The following is a 16,905-nucleotide window of genomic DNA, read 5'->3' on the forward strand; positions in this document are numbered from 1 at the left end:
CTTGTCGGCACTGCAGCTTCACTCTGGGCTTTCATGGGGTGCCATCCTGCTGCCACCCTGCTACAGCCGGTTACCATAGCAACAGCTGTCTTGGGTGGAGGGGGTTAGCTTGAGACCAAATCCTGCACTTCAGTTTCAAGGGCCGCAAGGAACATTCTTGAGCACAAAACCCTGACAGAATCGCATCATCAATGTAGGTGACAGTATCAGAGTTTGCGAGATTTGCTTTATCACAATATTTTATCACATACTGCAAAAAATGGTTAACAGGTATCGTATAAAAAAATAACTTTTACATGTTTGTGTATTGCTTTCTGTGTGTGTGTTTGCAGGTAAAACAACAATGTTTAGCATTTAAGGTTACTATTAGAATATTTATTTATATATATTTAAATGATAAAAGTTTTTGAAAGTTTTAGAGATTAGCATTAAATGATGTCAGATTGTGAGTTAAGGACTGTGTTTCAGCAGTCTCTAAAGGTCCCATGTTGGATAGGTTGACATCACTCAGAGCTTTAGGCCTTAACTTGGCATGTGTTTTGGTAAAAATGCAGCAGTGCATATTGTCAATATTCACTGACATGGTGATTAAATGTGTGTACTCATTTACTCATACAGTTGAAGTCAGAATTATTTGCCCCCCCCTGAATTATTAGCCCCCTGTTTATTTTTTCCCCCAATTTCTGTTTAACAGAGAGCAGATTTTTTTTCAACTCATTTCTAACCATAATAGTTTTAATAACTCATTTCTAATAACTGATTTATTTTATCTTTGCCGTGATGACAGTAAATAATATTTTACTAGATATTTTTCAAGACACTTTTATACAGCTTTAAATGACATTTAAAGGCTTAACTAGGTTAATTAGGTTAACTAGGCAGGTTAGGGTAATTAGGCAAGTTATTGTATAACGGTGGTTTGTTCTGTAGACTATTGAAAAAATATATAGCTTAAAGAGGCTGATAATTTTGATCTTAAAATGGTGTTTAAAAAATGTTAAACTGTTTTTATTCTAGCCGAAATAAAACAAATAAAACTTTCTCCAGAAGAAAAAATATTATCATACATACTGTGAAATTTTCTTTGCTCTGTTAAACATCATTTGGGAAATATTTTAATAAAGAAAAAAAATTCAAAGGGGGGCTAATAATTTTGATTTCAACTGTATATTGATAGTTTTAATTTCAATTCTTAAATATTTGCAGGATAAACTTAATTATTTAGGTTTTAATGTCACTATCAGAATATTTAATAATATAGAAATGTTTTAAACGTTAGAGTTTAGTATGTAAATAAAGTCAGATAGTGAGTTAAAAGTCTGTGCTCCAGCAGTCAGTGTGTTTCACACTCTGTCTCTGTAGTCTATGAAGGTCCCGTGTTGAAGAGGTAGACGTCACCCAGAGCTTCAGGTCCCCACTTGGCATGTGTTTGTAAAAGATTTTAAAATACTTCTTTTCAGCTATATTATGCTTAAAGACCTTAAAAGAAAATTGTATAGGATATTTGTTTCATTAAAATGAGCCGAAACCCTGATCTCCTCCTGGTCAGTATAGAGCGACAGTCCCCTCTTAGGAACATCGATATGTGTGTGTTCAGCTAAAATGAGCAGTCGGTAGTGCTGTCGCCTCACAGCAAGAAGGTCGCTGGTTCGAGCCTCGGCTAGGTCAATTGGTTTTTCTGTGTGGTGTTTGCATATTCTCCCAGTGTTTGTGGGGCTTTCCTCCGAGTGCTCAGGTTTTCCCCACAGTCCAAAGACATGTGCTATAGGTGAATTGGGTAGGCTAAATTGTCTGTAGTGTATGAGTGTTTATGGATGTTTCCCAGAGATGGGTTGCAGCTGAAACGGCATCCGCTGCGTAAAACATGTGTTGGATAAGTTGGCGGTTCATTCTGCTGTGGCGGCCCCAGATTAATAAAGGGACTAAGCCAAAAAGAAAATGAATAAATAATATATGGGTAGCAGTCTAATTTATAATACAGTCTAAAATACAATACAACACAATACAGTGCAATAGGTAGCATTTTACATGAATTCAAAGTGAAAAGTAGCTGTTTTGTTGAATGATTTTTAATGTTATTGTTAGTTTAAAAAATATAGAGTACTCAGTATTGGCCAATATCCTGAAGCCAGATACTGGAATCGGTATTGCGAAGGGAAAGACAGATCGGAACATCTGTATTTGTGAATGGCTTAAATGTGACATGTTTGACGTTGATTGATTAAAAAATGACAACACAAAGAAAACAAATCTATTGTTGTGTACTTTGTTTACTGTAACTTATTGGGAAAATTTCAACAAAGGCTCATTGTGAAAATGTTCCCCCATATCCATTACTAGAGAGCACAAATTTTGTAGCCAGAGCTAAGTATGGCTGCATTTCGTATTTAAAATGAACGCTATGGGGCGGTATGAGGCCGCCGAAGGCTTCTGTTTCTTTTCGTGCTACCAGCTGACTGATTACCTCATAGGCTTTTCCAGTGATACCAGTTTGCCCAGTAGCTCACCATGAACTTGAGACGCAGAGAGGAGTTGACTGTGACAACGGGGCTTGAGTCTGGTAAAGAAAAGCCAGTAAAACAAAATCAAAAGCCAAACAATAAAATAAAGAAGTAAATAACAGGGTGAGAACGTGGTAAGATCTGCAAATGTGGTAACAAATCCGGTGGCCACGAGGGCTTTTGTTTTGCTGAATTGCTTTTTAAAACTGTCGGTTAGGTTTAGGGAAGGAGATGAATGGGTCAATCGGTGCTTTTGAAAACACTATTGGTTGGGTTTAGGGAAGGGGGTGGGGGATCAGTTGGTCGGTCAATCAGTCAGTCAACAACAGCCTCTGGTGGATTTACACATGAAGAGCAGGCATGAATGGCACTTGCGAGAAAAATTTAAGATCTAAAAAAGCATACACAGCAGCCGCTGCTCACAAAAACCACAAAAAATGTACCTCCTAGGATATATTTTGCACTGTCCAGAAATGTATAAAGGGGTATGTATCAATAAAACCCTGGGTTGTGAAATTTTCTGTTTGGCATTATGGGTGATGTAGTACTTCTGCACAAACTCTGCCAATTGTTTAACAAAAGTACAGTATATACAACTGTTTAACATCCTCAAAACTGGTCTGTCTAACCATGTTTATTATGTATTATTGTACTATAATCAATTTTCATATGGAGAAAATCAATAAAGTAAATGAATTTTACTTAAAGAACCTGACCTTTGTATGCTTAAGTCTATAAGAAATGTTTTAATAACAATAAATTAATATTAATACATAGTTTGCCCAGGTGGCACATCTCAAAACACAAAAAATGTGTGCTTTAGTGGAGCTCCTTTTGGATGTCAGTATTATGTAAGCACATGGCCTGATAAGCACCGGCAAGTGACGGTGGAGGGAGATTCTTTCCTGTTAATCTTGCACAACTTTTCAAGTGTCCACCGATTAGATTAGAGAGGCATGCGTTTACTCTCCAATAGAAACAAAGAGAGATATGAAGTGGAAAGGTGCCATTCTAGAGAGAAGGAGAGTCCTGTGATTGTGAGAGTAGTAGTAAATGTTGAAATAAGGAAGAGTATGAGTAAAAAGAAAGGTTTGTAGCCACGCTAATGAGAAGCCACTCATTGTTTAAGTTAACAGTGGTTTGAAGTTGTCAAAATCTTGGCCTGATGACCTTGATCAAAACATGTCCACTGAGGCCTGAAGTGAAACACAGCACATGTACAGAGAAACCAACTGCGGTATTGTGAGATTCAGTTCATTATTTCTGTCTGTGGAATTGCTGCTTTTCTTTCAGGTTGTATAATTATCAAGATTATAGGCTACTAAAGAGTATACTTCATTTTCAAAGAATGTTTTATAGTGGCGATTATGTTTTAAAGGACAAGTGCACCCAAAAAAGAAATGAAAAGAAAAGAAAGAAATATGTTTAAGTGAATAATTCATGGGCAACATGGTGGCTCAGTGGTTAGTGGCTAAATTTGCAAATGAATGTGTTTGCTACGTAAAACATGCTACGTAAAACAGATGCTGGATAAGTTGGCAGCTAATTCCGCTGAAGCAAAATGAATGAATGAATAAATGAGCAATTTTACTCAACTGGTGTTATTTTGGTGTGGTTGAAAATTATTTTATTCATTCATTCATTTTCTTGTCGGCTTAGTCCCTTTATTAATCTGGGGTCGCCAACTTATCCAGCACCTTATGCAGCGGATGCCCTTCCAGCCGCAACCTATCTCTGGGAAACATCCACACACACACACTTATACGCTATGGACAATTTAGCCTACCCAATTCACCTGTGGGGAAACCGGAGCACCCGGAGGAAATCCACGCAAATGCAGGGAGAACATGCAAACTCCACACAGAAACGCCAACTTAATTACATTTTAAATTGAAACTTTTACTTGATTATATTTCTGAAAAAAAGAATTTTCCCACTATAAAAAATAATATAAACATTTATATTTATAAATATTTGCATGTTTATATGTAACATTATACATAAACAAACAATCTGCTGTATTTTGTGATGTTTTTGGTTGTCCATATACATTATACTACATTACTAGACTGTTGACTGTAGTAAAAACTAAAGGTATTTATTATGGTTTTTCAGATCTCTATAGTTTATACTACAATATACTGTAGCATTCACTAACAGATTGTTTGAACTCTTTCATACATACAGTATAAAACATTTCATTATATATAGTCCAAAAACACTTGCGCATTTATTATAAATTACTATTATATTTTATTTTGTTTTTTGTGGGAATAGATCCATTTTTTTACTTAACCATAAGATGTCCTAGAAGAAGTCAAGGTACCATAAATGCATTTTGAACAACTAAATAAGCAAAACAAAAACAAACAAACTAAACTACAAAAGTAGAGGAAACTGTTAATTAATGCATCTTCTATTGTATTTGCTGGATTACTTCTCTTTTTTTATTACTATACTCAACTTTATACTTTTACTCCAGTATGATTGGCTTGAATCTTTCACTCAGTATTAGTAGAGTAATTTTACTCTTTATGCAGTGTTGTCCAGAGGCTACAGTGTCAAAAGTTAGTAAATGTTAAAGCACAAATGACTCATGACCTTTGTTATGCAACTGTACTGACACTTATGATGAGCTGTACAGATATGTACTGTAAACAACAGCGTGACTCGTGAGAGCACCACTCCATGTGCCCGTGAAAACCACTGTGTGTCCTACAGATAATTCGAAAGAAAAAAAGATCCTACTAAACACCTACTAACACTCCTCTAACACCAACACACAGTGTGATTGCACCTGAAGTGTGGACACTTGCCCATTAATAAACCTTCTAGCTAGTGGTTAGCATTGTGCAACTCAGGTCAACCTCATTTTTGTTTGTTTCTGGAGGTCTGAAAACCTCAGAGAGAGAGTTAAATAACTTGATGTGTCTTTGTTTACGTGCATGAAAGCACTTGGTGTACTGATGAAAAACAGCAGTTTCTGCATTTTGGATTGATGTGCAATAATTCAGTACATTAAGGACTGTATGAATAAGCTGTATGGATGGCAGCCATGATGTCAGGTGTGCATCTACATGTATATTTATTGCTTTTTAATGAAAGTCAGTTAGGGAAATTGTAGTTTCTGCCATTTCCTTTCTCAAAAAGTACTTTATAAACTAAAAGTTGGACTATATAAACTGTAAATTGAAACTAATCTGTCATCGTTTATTCTTCCTCATGGTGTTTCAAAAATGTAGGACTTTGAAACACAAGAGTAGATATACTGAGAAGTGTCTCCATGATGTCTGTCACTGTGTCATTCAGGGTTTATTGCACTATAAATCACAGTAATTCAATTTTACATGACCAGATTTGGTTGGTGGAAGCAAACAGGACGTTCTGTCACTGTAACTTTTAAGATTGCCTAAGAGTACGTAAATGAACTTTGCTATAATCAGCTAGTTGTTTTCTGTATGAGTAACACTTAATAGTTAAATCTATCTGTATTTATTTTTGAAGGTTTAGTACACTATTTGGGATTTTGACAATAAGTCCCAAAAATTTGCATTATTCGAGTTTAACGGTTGTCACGATACTGGAATTCGAGACTAATCGATGCTGAAAATTTAAAAACATCCATTTCCCCCGAACATGTAAGCGCTGTTGAGTAGGTCCTTAACAATGCTGATTTGCCATTGTGTTCACATGCTCAACAGAAAAGACTGTGATTGGCCATGAAGGTCATCGGTCAACTCACCTCTGTTTACTGAGTGTAAAAAACAGACACTTTGAAATTGCATTAGCATTAGCATATGCAACACATTTGTTGAATGTAGTCAGAATCAGCTGCTTTTAATTAAGTTAGCTCAATGTGATCAGAATAGACTGGTGGCCAAAGGCTTTTTCAGTGCCATGATCAAATTGCTAATTATTTACTGTAGTGTATTTGCAGCTTTTTTTCCATATGCTGTACTAACTTACATGACTTTGTTCCCTGACAGTGGCTCATCCTCAGGATCCACACCATCCTCCAGGAAAGCTGGTCATCCAGTGCTATAAATGTGGGGAGCCATGCAAAGGAGAGGTTCTCCGGGTACAGTCCAAGCACTTCCATATAAAATGTTTCACATGCAAAGGTAAGATCTGTTTTACAATAAACAATGTGAAAATTATTCAATGCCCTATTTCTCAAGACAAGAATGATGAACGAGTACACCTAATAGATTAGTTACAGAACATCTTGCTTTATTTTTTTTATGAATGTTAGTTTTAGTTTTCTGGAACATTTCCCTTTCTTATAACATTGCCAGAACATTTGCCTAACCTCTTAAAGGTCTCGAGAAAAGCTTTGAAATTTGCATTTTTATTCAATGTTTGACGTAATCTCTACAGAAAATTAAAGAGGACGAAACACAGAGTAGTTCCTCCCCTTTTAAAAAAAACTCAGCTCTGCTGTGGTTGAGATCAAGCACATCAAATTAAAAGCAAATGAGCAGCGTCTTGAAGGGGGCAGGGCATGTCAGACACTAGAGAGCATTTGATTTGACATGATTTGATAAGAAACTGAAGTGTATGGTGATGTGAAAAAAAATACAAGCTTCACATGCTTATATCAGTTTATTATATTCTAAATGTGAATATTGTCACTGTTTTGATGCGCACTAGCTTATAGATATCCTCAAAACTAAAACATCTGAAATATGTTATTTTAATTTCACAGGACGTTTAACTATAATTATTTCAAAGGGTACCTTAAAAAAGAAATAATGAAAAGGAATGTTTTATTGACCTGTTATCATTTTCGCAACACAGACTTATTCTAAAAACGCAGCCCTATATACATTTTTAGAGATCACTAATTATGTAGCCTTTTTGTGACTGCTTACCTCCATATGGACAGCTTTCCTGCTGTTACCAGTTTGTCCAGTAGCTCACTGTATACATCAGCAGACTTGATACACAGAGAAGAGTTGACCATGACAATGGGGTTCGAATCCAGCAAACTCGTGAATAAGAGGGAAAGAATGTGATAAAATCCGAAAGCGTGGTAAAAATCAGACAAGGGCTTTTCTTTTTCTCGATTACATTTTAAAAGAGTCAGTTGGGTTTGGAAAGGGGGTAGGTGGGTCAATCGGTACTTTTGAAAACACTATTGGTTGGGTACAGACAGGGAGAACGGTGGGTCAGTCAATCAATCAGTCAATCATTCAGTCATTCGACGGCAGTCTCTGGTGGATTTACGTACGAATGGCACTTGCGAGAGCAATTTGAGATCTCAAAAAGCGTACACAGTGGCCTCTGGTGGATTTACAAAAACAAAAACTGCAAAAAAAAAACGTAGCTCCTGGGATGTCAAATCAAATCACTTTTATTGTCACATCATCAGCAGCATGTGTGCTATGATGAGTGAAAAGCTTGTATTTGGCACTCTCCAGACATGTAGATTTTCAAACCACACTGAACTGATCTAAACTGAACTGAACTTAAACACTAAAAACTGAACTACCCTGACCCAGTTACTATGACCATTTATGTGAAGCTGCTTTGACACAATCTACATTGTAAAAGCGCTATACAAATAAAGCTGAATTGAATTGAATTGAATTGAGATAGCGGTACATTTTCAGAATGAGCCTGGGTTGTATTTTCTACAAAAAAGGCTCAAAAAAGTGAAAACACACACCCATCAATGGCAAACCAAGAAATCCAAAAATAACATGGTCTCTTGTGGTTTCTTTTTCTAATAGATTTGTAAGAAATGTTTTCCTACTGAATTGTACCTAAACATATCTATGTGGGAATGTCTGTATTGGTTAGTTTTAGTTTATGTTGTGGGTGCAAAAAAATTTTTTTTTCAAATATTAATCTTGACAAATAGCACTGCTATGTTTCAGGAATCCGAAGTTTGATTCCCGGCTCGTGGATCTCTATCACACTTCTCTATCTCCAACTTTGCTTCCTGTCTAGTTACTGCCCTGTCATAAATAGCCAAAATGCCAAAATAAATCTTTAAAAATAACATAATCTTAGGACATTATTTTTTGGTAAATAAAAAACAAAATGCAGACAAATGCTAATGTTAGCAAAACTTTTTTATGCTATGTGTTTGCTGTCATAGTAGCACCAAATTCCTCATGCACAGAATAAAGTAATTTAATTTAGTTAAAGCTTCGTCCCAGTCAAATTTCTGACTGAAGGATTGAAGAACAAAGCCGGCCCTGATAGAGCAGATGGCCATGGGAGAGACTCTGAACTTTATTACCTGATGAATGAAAGCTAAGTTAGCTCAAAGCTCTGCCATGCACTGCCATGGTCATTTCATTAAGTGCGCCTTTCACTCTTCGTCCAGTCCTCTCTAGTCTCCTGTGTTTATACTCCACATAATTTGGCAGGAATTCCAGAAAATCAGACTGAATTTTGTGGTGAGTCCTTCCTGAAACAATTTATGCTGACCGGTTGGCTAGAAGCAGACTTGAGTTGCCATTGCACATTTTTATTTAGGTTATTTTGTGGTTGTGCATGACATTCTGGCCTTCTTTATTTGGTTTACATGTGTTTGGCTCTTTAAAAGCATATTTTTCTATTAAAAGCATTATACGGATTAACCAGCAAATGTATTCATTGGATTTACTGGTAAGTGGTTGCAAACAATTTATATGGGCTGAAGTTAAACAAACAAATGAATTTGAACATTACTAAATTTCATTTTTTTTTTTTGTTTAAATTGAGCCCATATAAAATGTTTGCAACCACTCATCTTAACTGTAATAATTTAGTAAATACAAATATATTTTTGTGTGCAAGTTCCACATGAAAATGCTAGGTTTATGTAAATGTGTTTTGCCAGTTTAAGCAGACAATCTCATTTCCTTCTGGAAACCTCTGAGAGAGTTAAATAACTAGAAATGTCTTTGTTTATGTGAAAGCACTTACCATCGCTTTTGCTGTTTTATTATTGATATAGTACATTGAGGACTGTATGAATAAGCTGTATGAATGGCAGCCATAATATCAGGTGTCTGCGTCTGGCTGTAAAAAATATTGTGTGGGGGGTGCTGAGGATAAATGTCAGGGCGTCTGTAAGCTCCTGTCCCTAGCAACCCTTTAAAAAGCCCTGTGAAGCTGAGGTCTCTCCAGGTTTTCTCTTTTAATCTTACCTGAGCAATTCACTCACCTGGAGATCAGCATTAGTCAGTAATCGCTGATGCCACGTTAGTCACATAAAAAAGGTCATAAATGAGAGTGCCATTTCATTACTCGGATGAATAACTACTTGTGAAATTAAACGAATTCTTCATACAAAATACTATGGATGTCAATAATTTACAGTTTTTAGGATATATATATATATATATATATATATATATATATATATATATATATATATTTTTTTTTTTTTTTTTTTTTTTTTTTTTAAATAACAAATTTTGTGTTCAACAAAATACCAAAAAATAACCCTCAAACAGGTTTGCGACAAGTAAAGGGAGAATAAATTACTGAATTTTCAGTTATGGGTAAAATATCTTTTTTTAATGTAATTTGTTATCTTAATCAATGGCAATTTTCTTGGGTGGGTGAATCTACTAAATGGCTATATCAAATATATATATTCAAAATTTGGAAAAATGTTATCAGACTTTCAATTTTACTTAAATATATACTTAGTAAATCTGAGGAACTGAAAATTTTAAAGTGGAAATATATGAGCAGAGGTTTGCATCATTACTATTACTATAGCAATCAATACAAAGGCACTGGGTATTGCACTGTCTGAAAAAAACTAATCAAATTTGTTAATTTGGAAACCACACAGTATTACACTTGCATGATATTCTTTGAGCTAGGTCTTAAATCTGGGATTCAGTATTTATGTTTAGCATTCTTGTTCTGATTCCAAACACTTTTCCCCATGTAAATATTTCTTACCTTTTAATTGTAGAAAGGTTTGACTTATTGAAGTTTACAACATGAAACGAAACAGACATATTTTAGATTTTTCATTTCTAGGTCACTAATAAAATCATGAAATGAGTGAAATTGATCATGTGTACAGACAGTCAGATGATCTTGTTTTCTGGGTGATGAACACTGGATCATTCTCAATTTATGCTGGAGAACATGATCATCAGGTTTTACACAAATTCATTGCTTATCTGTTTCGTTCAATTTACTTCCTTAAAACATTGTACAACATTTTTAAAGGGATTTACTAGCAGCTTAGAAACCTTTATTTGCTATCTATAACTACTATCAGAAGTTACCAAAAACACGCAGTAAAACATTAGTGATGCAGTTAAGGCACACAGTTTATAGGAGCAGAGTGATTAATTAAAACATGCCAGTAACAGTCAATCCCAGTGAACACACAAACTGATAAAATGTGTATCAAATGTAAATTGTGTTCTAAAACAAGTTAGAAAAAGAAATGTCCACACATCACATTTAAATATATCTGCATTTGGACAACATATGACACTGTCATTACTTTTGCGCCAGATAGAGGTTGCTTGACTTTAAAACATAACTATTGGTCTCTAGAAATGTATACAGGGGTACATATCAATAATGAACCTGGGTTTGCCACTGCAAATGCTGAAGAAATTAAATCAAAGTCTGATTGAAGTTTACCGAAACAAATCTTTTTTTTTTTCCAGTGGATTAACTTGCAAAGATTAATTCTTCACCCAACAATAACAATGTGCGCCAGCAAAATAAACATTGAAAATTTTGAATTTACAGACTTTAACTTTGATACTGGTATATTTAGATCATCTCAGCTGTTTTTTTAATAACATTACACTTTATAGCATGTTACTCTCTATTCTGTTTTGCTTTCCATGGTGATGCATTAAGCTTCAACAAAGACTATAGAATACACAAGACGTGCCACTCCTACAGTTTTGAATGAGGAAAAGGGTACAGGTCTATATGGCGAATGAAGCCCCGCCTTCTAGTATTAAATTTGTGAATTGCGAGGTCCCGTAACAAATTGGGCTAATGGATACGGCATGTTACTCGAGGATGGCGAGGAAGGGGGAGGGCGGACGAAGGATACTGCCCAAAAGTCAACAGCCCCTTTTACACAGTGATACCGGTAAATATCTGGAAAATTTCCGGAACAACTTTACCGGTAAATTTAAAAAAATCACACTGCCGAAGACATTTAGGATTTTTTCTGGAAAACACCATTCACACATCCATTCCAAAATACCGGTAAATTCTGACATCATCAACCAGAAATGACCTCTAAACGGCTGCGCTTGTATTTGTAAACATTTGACTACATCACAACTCTGTGGATGGATCAGTATTGTGAACAAATTCTGCATTCACTCAGCGCAGCATTCGGGCAAATTACCAGTAATGTTACAACTTCTCTTTCCAGAAAATAGCCAGAACAAATTTACCAGTATTTTCAAAAAGGGCCTGTTCACACATACAGACCTTTCCGAAAAATTGGCGGTAATTTTCCGGAAAGGTCTGTATGTGTGAAAGGGGCTCATGATTTGCCTTAAAGGTACTTTGGCTTCATTTAAGAAGAGTGGGCGATGTGAAATTTTGATCTGACATTCTGCCCATTATTTAACAGTGACATTCTAAATTGTCTTCTGCTCAAAGGGATAAACCCAGGAGTCAGCAGCACAAGGGCTCAGGTTAAGCACTCCAGTGACTTCTTAGTCCACCTACAAAGAATCTATTATCCAAAGGATCTCCCGCATTTCTAGTCAATCAGCTCTATTCCTAGAAACCAGCGTACAGACTGTTGCATAAAGTCTGCTGTTACTTTCTCTGGCAGGAATGCCTCTGTAGGGTTGACCTGCCAATACCTAAACTCTGGCAAGAGAAGATGCAACGCTCTACAGCTTGCTAGTAAGCTAATGTGTTAGCCTGCTCTGCTCTATTAGTTTCATTTGTTCACTCTTAAGCAGTAAGTATGAGCAGCAAACATACAACTCCGCTCCCTCCCTTCTCTACGGTGATCACTTTATATGCCGGTCCATGTCTATCTGCACATTCTCCTGCTCTCGCTCTGTGTGTGTGAATGCTGTGTCAGTCAGAGAGAGACGGTGTATGCTATTTCAGGCGAGGTCTCTGGGAGCTGTTAAAGCGATGCAATGCTGAAAATAGCTCTGCTGATCCCCATCGGGAGGATAAGTCGGCAGAGGAGGGGTCCGCACACACCTCTGCATAGACCGCCAGACTGTCTGTGTGTCACTCGCAGCTGTGGGTTTACATTAATGAGGAGTGGCAGATGCCCCTTGAGGGTTGAGGGTTACGTTGCCTAAACATGTCATTGAAGGATGTCATTCTCACAGCCAACAATATGATGACCTCCATGTAACTTTTGAGTCACGCGTTTCAGAGTTTTGTTTATACAGTAGGGGGATGTGGTTTGATGAAGTTGCTGCTGTTTTTGTTGCTTCTTCTGGCATTTTTTGAGTTTCACCAGACTATAGAATACACAAGACCTGTTACTTGTAAAGTTTTGAGTAGGGAAAAGTGTAATGGTCAATATGATGAATGAAGCCCTGCCTTCTAGTACAGGAGCCAATCAGTGATATAGACAGTGATTTAGACTGACGATTCTGATAGGGACAATGATTTGAGTTTCTGCAGATTTTGTCTGATTCAAACTTTTAGAAAGGAAACTTATGGGACAGTTGTGGTTTGATTGTATTGATGATTCCTAATATGAAATTTAATCTTAAGCTTGGGAAGCAATTTCGGAGAATTTGATGTTTCAAAATGTAATGTTTTCCCATTCAGACCGAATGTTCGAGCATACTGCTGTTATGAGTTTGTTTGATTTTCTTCTGCTGGTGCTGGGATGTCCACTAGATGGCGCTATTGTTTTGAGGTCACTTGTTCTCTTATGTGCGCAGACTTGGAGTGTTGATAAAGTGATGAGCGCATGATAAAAGGATTCCTCATTTGTTCCATCAAGAGAAGCTTGCGTTGGTGGCTTGACTTGGGCTGCCTGATTTTTTGTTTGTTTATATGATTTATTTTGCATTTGATGCTTGTTTGAATTACTTTAATAAATCTTTTTTTTTTTTTTCAATTGGTGGCGTAGACTCTTGATTGTGTTGCAGACTGTCTAGAGCCGGACAGTAGTGATGGTGAAATAGCTTTCTGAACCAGTGAAGCGCTTGACCCAATTGTATCGGAAAAAGGTTCGTTACTTAAAGCTTTCTAAATCTGAGCTCGATGAGGACCTCTTCTGGTTAAAGTGTGGGAAAGCACTGTTGCAATTATGTCAAATGTTCACAACTGACCAACTCATTCATGTAGTAATACAACAACAGTAATATAAACAAATTACTCAGTTCCTGTATTTTTTACACATAGTGTATGTTACATTACACCACCAAAGACTAGTGAAATCCAAGGTATGCAAAACTATTTACATTTATCGTGTCACCCGTCCACTCGTTCCGAGCGGGGATCGAACCAATAATTCCTGCATGGGAATCGAATGCTCTAGGAGGAGGCTATGTGAGCGATGCTTTTGGGCTGCACTCATCAGCTGGCCTCCGTTAAACACTATACTATGATATGCAGGTGTTTTCTTTAAAGATCGTTGTAAAAAGAAATACACTTTAGTATGGTTCACAACCCTTTTACTATAAATTACTATTGTATTTTAATTTAATTACTGGTTTGTGGGACCGGTGCAGTGCTTTGAAACAGTAGAAATGGATTTAATCAATGCCTAATCTCTCGCTATACACTTTACTAAACCATGAGGGTGTTTAAACCTTTGAATCAAAATTCGAAGCAGTCACGTGAGTATAAGCGAAAATGAAGCTTTGGACGTCACTGATCACGTGATGATGGCAAAACGAATCAAGCTCCGGTACACTGCTTCACTGTGAGATGTATCGTTTTTTTGATGCATGCTTCGAAGCCTCGCCACACAACGTCACATCACTACCAGACAGTTTGTAACACTGCCCAAAAAGCATTTCAAAGATGGCTGCCAAGTGAAATTACTTGCCTTAAAGGGACTTTCACTCTGTAAAATGCAGAGGATGTTTGATTTGGACAGGAGGAAACTCTAAATGGTTATGAAAATCAATTTGATTCATGGTTTTGAGAAGGAATGAAAAACAGTTGGAGTGGATGTATATACTGTACATGGTCATGCAAATATCACACTAGTTTAAATTGCAGACTACAAAAGTATTCATAAGTGTCAAATGTTTCACTTAGAGATTTAAATTTAAGAGAAAAAGATAAAATGAGAGTCACATGTATAGCTGTCTGAATAAAATACTTAGCAATGCACATTATTAATAAAAAAAAACATAAGTTTTGATATAGAGGCGACACAGTGGCACAGTAGGTAAGTCTGTAGGTAGGTAGGTTGCTGGTTCAAGCCTCGGCTGGGTCAGTTGGTGTTTCTGTGTGGAGTTTGCATGTTCTACCCGCATTTGTTCCATCTGGTGCTCCGGTTTCCCCCACAAGTCACAATGATACAGATGAATTGGGTTGGCTAAATTGTCTGTAGTGTATGAGTGTGAATGGATGTTTCCCAGAGATGAGTTGCAGCTGGAAGGGCATCCATTGTGTAAAACATATGCTAGATAAGTTGGTGGTTCATTCCACTGTGGTGACCCCAGATTAATAAGGGGACTAAGCCGAGAAGAAAATGAATGAATGAATGAATGAATGACAGTTTTGATATATTTACAAATATTTTAAATTTAAAGAAATTAACAAAACATCTTTATGAAACATTTTCCTTAATATTCTATTGACTTTTGCCACATGTTTGGTCATAGCATAAAAAAGGTTTTGTTTTCCTGGGTCACATATGCAGGATATCTGCAATTATTAAAAAACCAACCAGTATATAAAAATTACTTTAAAAAAAAAAAACACTAGTGTTTAAATAATAGCTCAGCTCTTTGCTAATTTTTTTTTCATTACTTACCAAGGCTGCATTTATTTTGTTGAATATTATTTATAATATTTTATCATTTCTATTTTAAGCTGGTTAAAAATGTAAAAAAAAAAAAATTGTGATGACAAAACTGAAATGTCTAGTCTTTCTGTAACATGATCCTGCAGAAATCATTTTAATATGCAGATTTGGCCTTTAAGAAATATTTCTTATTATAAATCTTGCGCCGCTTTATATTTAGGGTAAAATTATGACTTTTAACTCAGTATGCTTGCTTAAATGAAAGTACAAAAGAACAGCTTTTTAAAAAAATGTTTGGACCAATTAAAGGCATCCTTGCTGATTATTCATTCATTCATTCATTCATTCAGTTTCTTTTCGGCTTAGTCGTTTTATTATTATGGGGATGTCACAGCAGAACCGCCAACTTATCCAGTATTTGTTTTAGGCAGCGGATGCCTTTTCAGTTGCAACCCATCACTGGTAAAGACCCATTCACACACAGACAGTACGGACAATTTAGCTTACCCAATTCACATATACTACATATCTTTGAACTTGTGGGGGAAACCGGAGCACCAGGAGGAAACCCACTTGAACATGGGAAGAACACGCAAACTCCACACAGAAATGATTGATTGATTGATTGAGTTCATCCCAGAGGAAAAATAGTTTGTCCACGTGGCAGATACTTTACAGTTTTAAATATACCATTCATTAATTCATTTATTTTCCTTCGATTTATCAGGGGTTGCTACAGCTGAATAAACCGCCAACTATTCTGGCATATTACATAGTGGATGCCCTTTCTAATCGCAACCCAGTAGGCTACTGGGAAACGCCCATACACTCTCTCGTTCACACATGCGCTCATACACTACGGCAAATTTTGTTTACCTAATGCACTTATAGCGCATGTCTTTGGACTGTGTGGGAAAACAGAGCACGCAGAGTAAATCCACACAAACATGAGTAGAACATACAAATTCCACACAGAAATGCCAACTGGCTCAGCCGGGACTTGAACCAGCGACCTTCTTGCTGTGAGACGACAAATTTAACTAATTTAAAGTCCTTTTTAAAAAAAGCAGCACAGTGCAATTTAAGAATGGAAGCTACATGCATGTTATATATAGTCTTAAAGCTTCAGGAAGCAATGACTTGCTATAACGCTCTTTTAAACAACTTGGCTGCAGTGCTTGCTCCTCAAACTGTCCAAAATACTAGTATATTAAAAGTAAAAGACATTATTCGTATTTGTCCTCAACAGTTATCTTCTCAACAGTTTTTTCCCCAATAATCTCCTCCTTTTGCCCCAATATGACAAGTTTGCTGACCGATTGTTGAGCACTGTTCCAGGTATTATATTCAAGTTGGAGGTCGAGAAACACCGGATTGTCTGGAGTGCAGGATTAGTTCCTACCTGTTGTGGTCATCCTCACTTTGAAGAATATATTTAGAAATCTATTTTGTGTGTATCTTTGTCTGTGTGGGGTAAAGGCTAATGAGATT

General features: G+C 36.4%; 1 protein-coding gene across 18 annotated transcripts in view; it reads left to right on the forward strand.

The window, feature by feature from the left end:
- The window catches only part of ablim1b (actin binding LIM protein 1b), a 161,598-nt gene that overhangs the window by 59,115 nt on the left and 85,578 nt on the right, over positions 1-16,905 (forward strand). For all 18 annotated transcript variants that reach the window (XR_012387608.1, XR_012387606.1, XR_012387605.1 and 15 more), the window contains 1 exon segment: positions 6,488-6,622. Coding sequence is in view for 14 of the 18 variants with exons in the window: in XM_073917624.1 (XP_073773725.1) it covers positions 6,488-6,622 (135 nt within the window). In the remaining 4 variants the exon portion in view is untranslated.

This window comes from Danio rerio, chromosome 12, assembly GCF_049306965.1.
Source record: "Danio rerio strain Tuebingen ecotype United States chromosome 12, GRCz12tu, whole genome shotgun sequence".
Classification (NCBI taxonomy): domain Eukaryota; kingdom Metazoa; phylum Chordata; class Actinopteri; order Cypriniformes; family Danionidae; genus Danio; species Danio rerio.